This window comes from Coenobita brevimanus, chromosome 74 (genome assembly GCF_032717465.1).
Source record: "Coenobita brevimanus isolate Jiangsu-jjx chromosome 74, ASM3271746v2, whole genome shotgun sequence".
In the NCBI taxonomy this organism is placed as follows: Eukaryota; Metazoa; Arthropoda; class Malacostraca; order Decapoda; family Coenobitidae; genus Coenobita; species Coenobita brevimanus.
Genome location: NC_137027.1, coordinates 5,765,632 through 5,773,258, shown reverse-complemented (window position 1 = coordinate 5,773,258; position 7,627 = coordinate 5,765,632). Strand labels below are relative to the sequence as shown.

Below are 7,627 nucleotides of genomic sequence, written 5' to 3'. Positions count from 1 at the left end.
AACATGATGGTTTTTCATTTATTGGAATCATTATTGTCACTAGAAAGCTTTCTCTTAGGCATCACTGAATCGGGACTGCAAAAAAACACAATAATCATGGTAACTGCGTCTTAGATGGCTGTTGTGGTGAGACTGAGACCGACTGGTGGCAGTCAAGCGTGAGGCGGGAAAACACCAGAGACATCTCACAGCAGACAGCAATACTTTATTCTAAAACCCACACTTTATGTTTACTTCTTAATTTTTTAAATTTCTATGTAGTGGACTCGTAACCTCAAATTGTCGTAGGTCGCGTCTGTCGTACCCTGGGACCTAACTGTACTATATATGGTTCTAATAAAAAAAAAAAACTAAGATTAATTGAAAAATGAACATGTGACAATAATATAAGCTCATATTTTAGCAAGGATTTTATGCTGTGAAGCAGATGATGCCATTTTGTTCTTATTAGGACAGCCTGCTGGTAATGATAGGGTTAATGAAGGCCGTTTCTAACTCCACATCGAAAGGTATATCTTGAGCTGTACAGGGTCTCCTACTTACGAATGGGCGACGAACGATTTTTTTACTTTACGAATGCAGAAATTGCACTGTACTTTAAAATTTGAATTATGATCTTTTCTGGGGCAAGCAATATGCTGTATGATGAAGTGGCAGTGAGCCGAGTCCCAGTCTGCCCAGGCAATCATTAGCATAAACGGTCAGTGCTCTGATGCTCTACAGCAGGGCTATTCAACTGGTGGTCCCCCAGTCCTTATGTCGTTTTCATTGGCCCTTTGACAGACTTGGAAGAATGCAAATAAAGAATCTGACATAAAATAGAAACTTATGATTTTTTTTGCTTTGTTACTTATGTGCTTAGCAGAAAATGTATAAGCACATTCAAAAAAGTTTCGTTTCGTTCTATGTATGTGTTTAGATAGAGGACAAAATGTATGGCCATTCTTTCAATCTGAGTTACATAATCCGGCCCTACTCCTGGAGCACTTGAACAGCCCTGCTCTACAGTGTTCTGTGATGCTAGTTTTTTTTTTTTTTAATAATCTGTATCAGCATTGTGTTTTGTGCATCCATATGTCTTCGAAATGCCCATCTGTCTCCTGTTACTGGTGAAAACAAGAGGAAGGCAATTACTCTGGAGATGAAACTCAGTTGCCCAACATGAAAGCAGCAAGCCTGTATGCCCAACATGAAGGCGGCAAGCCTGTATGCCCAACATGAAGGCGGCAAGCCTGTATGCCCAACATGAAGGCGGCAAGCCTGTATGCCCAACATGAAGGTGGCAAGCCTGTATGCCCAACATGAAGGCGGCAAGCCTGTATGCCCAACATGAAGGCGGCAAGCCTGTATGCCCAACATGAAGGCGGCAAGCCTGTATGCCCAACATGAAGGCGGCAAGCCAGTAGGTTCAGGGACAATTCCCTGTCATGAAGATTCCCCATCATTTACTGTATTTGCATACCAGTTTACTAAACATGTATACTGTACTAGTTTTTTAGTTATATGAGTTATAAAAGTGATGATGGTTTACTGCTTGTGTTATATATGTAAAATGTGGCATCAAATGGTCAGTATTAATGGAAAAAATATAATATTGAAATGCGAATCAGGCAATGTGCGATAACTTTCACTTCATTGTTTAACATTAGGCTACATATGAGACATTAGCATTTATTTAACTGTCTGACAACTTTAAGTGTACAATCAATATACAGTACATTAAAATTATACGAATAGCCTACACGTGACGTGTATATAAACATACAAGTCTGAGAATCTCAGCCTTCTAATGGGGAATTGTCTTGGTGAGGAATTGTTCTGGGCCAGAACCTCCTACTCTGCCTCGTGCTTGCCAGAGTAAGTGACCTATTCTACAGTGTTCTGTGTTACCAGTGTTTTTATTTTTTATACCTCCCTGTACCTATGTTGTGTTTTGTGATCTATCATGTCTATGAAATGCCCATCTGTCTCTCCTGTTATGGTGATAGAAAGAAGAGGAAGGCAATTACTCTTGAGATGAAATGCAATATAACTGCTGAGCATGAAGGTGGAAAGCCAGTAATGGCCATCGCATGTGAACTTGGACTTTCGCAATCAACGATCTCAGTACTGCGTTCAATAACTTGAGATATTCAACACTTTATTATAAAATAGGCTTTGTTAATGATTTTACCCAGCTGTAGCCTAAAGTAAGTGTTCTAAGTACATTTAAGGTAGGCTTGGCCAGGCTGTGATTTCTGAAAGGGCGGTCACCCAAGAGCGGCACTACATCGAATGAGTGGATATAGTGTTGCTCTTAAATGACTGCCCTTTCCTCTTTTCCTTCCTTCCTCTTCTGTCTTTCTTTCCTCTTCCTTCTGTGTACAGGTGACTCTACACTGAGTGACAAAGCCAAATGGTTTCCCCTACACCAGCTAACCATTTACTGTGCTGGGTGGTAACCATATAACCAAATTATGGCACCTGGTGGTTTAGTGAGTAATTAAGGCGCTCGTCAGATTAAGCTGGTGCAGGTTTATATCCATGGGGTGGTTAGGGTTTATTACTCATGTAATGCCTCTCAGGTATGATTGAGGCTGGTCACTCTCATCTTAACCCATGGATTGCAAGCCACAGCTCGGGCTGGGTAGCGTCGCATTGCGAGCCTCAGCTCAGGCTATGCTGGCCATGCATCACTGTAAACAACTCAACCCCCATGCAAACTTACACATGGCGCTATGTGAAGAAGGAGAGAGAGATTTTTTTCTTTTCACCAGATGATGCCCTTGATGTTTATCTTCAAGTCTATAATAAACAAAACAAAACTTTTTTTTTTTTTTTTTCACTACTCCCCTACGTAAACATAAGCATGGCCCTATGCAAAGGCGGAGAGAAAGAGAGATTTTTATTTTTTTCACCAGATGATGCCCTGGATGTTTATCTCCAAGTTTATAATAAACAAAAACTAAAAAAAAAGAACAAAAATTCCTTCCTTCCTTTGCACACCATGGTGTGGGATAAAAAAAAATGTAATTGCGCAATCCATGGGTTAAATGTCAGGACCAACTTGCCTGGCCCCGGGCTCCTATGCTTCTCATGGGGGAACACTGGGTTAGATGATGGATGAATGAAGTGCTCAAGATATACCTTTTGTAGTGGAGGAGTTAGCTGTATAAATTTGTAAAATACCAAAAATAAAATAAAAATGATGGACTGAAGAGACATAATTTTCAGACTTTGAAAAATGCAGTAATTGACCTTTGACCAATGGGATGGACCTTTGACTTTGCTTTCCCTTTGCTTTTATTTTTTTGCCATGTTTTTTTCTCCCCAGGTTTCTGCTTCTTTGCCAAACTATCAGAAACATTTGAAATATCAGAGAGAAGTGACCTCTTGCTGTTCTTCTTTATATTTTCTCCATCTCCTTCGTTTCTTCCAAGTAATGCTTTGTCTTCCACTGGTGAAAAGGCTACTTTCGTCATACCAGGAACATCAACCTGTGAATAAAGAAGAATGCAGCATCAGCATACAGCTACATATTTCTTACATTCAGTGCTACATACTATAACAGTCCTGTACATAATGACATGGAGAAGTAAGTTTGGTTCCTGAGTGGATGCTGCATTTGCATCTCTCCACCCACTTAACAGGGGCACCAGAGTAGGCTCCACTTAACACATTATTTGGTTATATAGTTACCACAATCCATACATCCATCCATCATCCAATCCTATATTGCCCCATGAGGAGCATACGAGTCCGGGGCTAGGCAAGTTGGTCCTGACGTTTAAGATGAGAGTGACCAGCCTCACTCATCCCTAAGTGGCATTACGTGAGCAATAAATGCCAATCACCCCTTGGATATAAACCTTCACCACCTCAGTCTAATTGGAGCACCATAATTACCCACTAAACCACCAGGTGTCATAATTTGGTTATGTGGTTACCACCCAGTTTAGTAAATGGTTTCCTGGTGTATAGGAAACCATTTGGCTTGTCACTCAGTGTAGAGTCACCCACAGGCAGAAGGAAGAGGAAAGAATGAAGGAAAAACAAAAGAGGGAGTGTAAAGTCGCCCATAGGCAGAAGGACGAGGAAAGAATGAAGTAAAGAATGACAGAAGAGGATGGAAGGAATGGAGGGAGGAGAGGAAAGGGCAGACACCCAACAGTAGCACTACATCAAGTGAGTGGATAGTGAGCAACCCCACCTACCATCACACAATATTGTAAATGGTTTCATGGATTACAGGAAACCCTAAGGTTTATCACTCAAAGTACAATCACCTGAAGTGGAAAGAAAAACAATAAAAAGTGACAGGATAGGAAAAACAGGAAGAAAGGAGGGTGCACACAGAAAAAAACAAAGGTGAAGGAAGAAGTAGGCAGCACTATATCAACTGCGTGGAAGGTGGTCTGAGTACCATAGTGTACTGAAACAAGGAGACCACCAATAAGGAGAAGGACAGATGATTCCAAAGCAGAAGGATAAAATGGGTGCATGGAACAGACTAACATTTGCATGGTGGGTATATGTAGAGCACAGCTTGGTATCGTCAAAAATCCCTTAGAGTTCTTTGTTATTATCATCATCATCATCTAATCCTGTGTTGTCCCATGAGAAGCGTAGGAGTCCAGGGCTAGGCAAGTTGTTCTTGACATTTAAGAAGAGAATGACCAGCCTCACTCATCCCTGAGTGGCATTACGTGGACAATAAACCCCAACCATCCCTTGGATATAAATCCACAAAGGCTCAACCGACTGGAGCGCCTTAATAACCCACTAAACCACTGGGTGCCATAATTTGGTTATATGGTTAGCACCCAGCATAGGTAAATGGTTTCCTGGTGTACAGGAAATCATTTGGCTTGTCACTCAGTGTAAAGTCACCTGCAGACAGATGGAAGAGGAAAGAATTAAGGAAAGAAAGACAGAAGAGGTAGGAAGGAAGGAAGAGAAGAAAGGGCAGTCACCCAAGAGCAGCACTACAGTGAATGGATGGTGAGCGTCCCCACCTACCACTAAGCAGTTCTTTAGTTAAAATGTATATTTCCAGATCCATTATGACTATACTTTAGGTCTCTAGGTATGTATTATGTCTGCAAGAGATGGATGAATATAAGAGAGTATGTTTCAGTTGGGTCAAGGAGTATGTGGGTAAGACTGAAAGTGGAAATACAAACGTGGGCAACTGTGTGTGTGTGTGCCAATGCAAGATCGTACAAGCAGAGTGAAAGATGAGTTCTGGGCAAATATGGAAATGTGCATGGAAGTGTTTGAGAGAAATAAGAGAATGTTTTTTATTGGAGATATGAACAGAAAAGTTGGGAATGTGAAAGTGGATGAAGTAGTTGGTGAGTGGGGTGTGCCTACAGTAGTGGATGAGAATGGCTATGCTTTAGTGGACATTTGTGCAGGGAGGGGGTTGATGATAGCCAATACCCTCTACAGGTACAAAATGATCTAGAGGTATACGTGGTGAGTGATGAGAAGGGTGGGTGGCAAACTGAATGAACAGAAGGCAATGACTGATCATGTTATGTGTGGATGAGAGAATTATAGGGGAAGTAATGGATGCAAGAGCATACAGAGGTCAGGGAGTGGACTTTCTGACCACCACTTGGTGGTGATAAAAGTAAGGTACAAATTCAATGGACGAACAGAAGGAGGGAAGGACAGGAGGAAGCTGTCCATACAAGGAGGATAGAAAGGTTGCAAGAAGATGAAAAGGCAGAATATAGGAGAGAAGTGGAGAAGCGATTGAGTAAATATGACTTACAGGTGATGGGGGAGATGGAAGGTGTGTGCAAGATATTCACAGAAGGAATCTGTGCAGCATGTGAAGTGGTGTGTGGGGTGAAGAGAAGATGAAAGGGGGTGCAAGGAACACCATGATGGAATGAACAGGTACGACAAACCGTGGTGCAAAAGAAGAAAGCATATAGTCAGTGGATGGGAAGAAGAGGCATGGAGGAAGTTGAGAGACAGATGAGAGTTACAGTTTATGTAGAGAGGGAGAGGTGAAAAGATTAGTAAGAGAGAGTACAAAGAGAGTGGATGAGGAATTTGGAAGGAATTTGAGTGTAAAATGAGGGGAATGTAATAAAATGTTCTGAAAGGAGATAAAGAGAGTTAGACAGGGTGATAATGAAGTTAGTAAGGGAGCAAATGATAAAAATGGTACCTAATTTGATACTGGAGAAGGGAAAAAAAAATGAGCTGATGGTGAGAACACTTAAAAAGAACTATTAAACATAGAGAATGAAAGTAATGCGAGCATAAGTGGCTGGGGAATGCCTGGGAGAAGGGGGGAGGTGAGAAGGGAGGAAGAGACCAGCAGGATGGATGCAGTGGAAGCAATGAAGAAAGTCAGAATGGGGAAAGCCCCAGGAAACGATGGAGTGTGTGGTGAAATGATGAAGCATGGGGAGATAGTAGTAGAATGGATATGGAAAATGTGCAGATTGGCCTGGGAGGAAGGTAGAGTCCCGGAGGATTGGAAGTCGGGTATAATTATTCCCCTGAACAAAGGAAAAGCGGAAAAAGAAGTGTGTGGTAATCACAGGGGCATTTGTCTTCTTTGTGTAATGGGGAAAGTATATGGTAGGATACTCACTGACAGAGTTAGGGAAATAACAGAGGAATTAGTTGAAGAACAGGGAGGTTGTGGGAGGGGAAGAGGTTGTGTAGATCAGATATTCATCCTTAGGTCTTTAGTGGAAAAGTTTCCAGAGAAGGGAAAGAAGTTGTATGTGGCCTTTGTGGATTTGGAGGAAGCATACAACAGTGTGAACTGACAAGGAATGCGGAAAATATTATGAATATGTGGAGTAAATGGGAAGCTGTTGAATGCCATGAAGATTATGTATGAGGGTGCTAAGGCTGCAATGCATGTTGATTGTGGACTGAGTCAATTTTTCTGTCTGAATGTTGGATTGTCATGTTTCCATGGCTGTTCAGTCTGTATATGGATGGGGTTATAAAAAAGATACAAGGCAAGGCAGTGGATGTTGGAGCGACCCTAATGAGACAAGGCAGCATTTGGAAACTTCCTGTACTGTTTGCATGATACTGTACTGTTAAGTGAAGATGAAGCGGAACTGCAAGGCTTAGTGATTGAGTCTGGGAGGGTGTGTACAAAACAAAATCTAAAGGTGAATGAAGGGACGAGTAAAATTATGGTCTTTGAGAGAAATGAGGTCGCTGAATGTACAGTGAGGCTGGATGATGAAGAAATGGAAAATGTGAGCACTTTTAATTATTTGGGTAGTGTGATGGGTAAGGACGGAAGCTTGGAGGATGAAGTGCTTGAAAAGGTACAACAAGGAAGAAAGAATGCTGGTTCTTTGAAAGCAGTGAGAAGAAATAAGGAAGTAAGCATGGAAGTAAAAAGGTTGTTGCATGACAGTACTATGATACCAACTCTATTGTATGGAAGTGAAGCTTGGACCTTGTTGGAATGACACAAGTTAAGAGTGACTGCAGTGGAAATGAGTTATTTGAGAAGAGCATGTGGTGTTACATGGAGAGACAGACTGACAAATGAGGAAATGAAGAAGCATTGCAGTGTGGATGTGGATGTGATATAAAGCGTTAGGAGAAATACAGAGGTGGTTTGGCCATGTGGAAAGGATGGACAGTGAGAGAC

General features: G+C 41.6%; 1 protein-coding gene across 1 annotated transcript in view; it reads right to left on the bottom strand.

Moving 5' to 3' along the window:
* Positions 1-54: 54 nt before the first annotated feature.
* Positions 55-7,627, bottom strand: part of LOC145407647 (PCNA-interacting partner-like) — a 29,238-nt gene continuing 21,665 nt past the window's right edge. The window contains exons 11-12 of the mRNA XM_080278519.1: positions 3,258-3,476; positions 55-75 (exon numbers count right to left, since the gene is read on the bottom strand). Coding sequence (XP_080134645.1) covers positions 55-75; positions 3,258-3,476 — 240 coding nt within the window. The remainder of the gene's footprint in view (positions 76-3,257; positions 3,477-7,627) is intronic.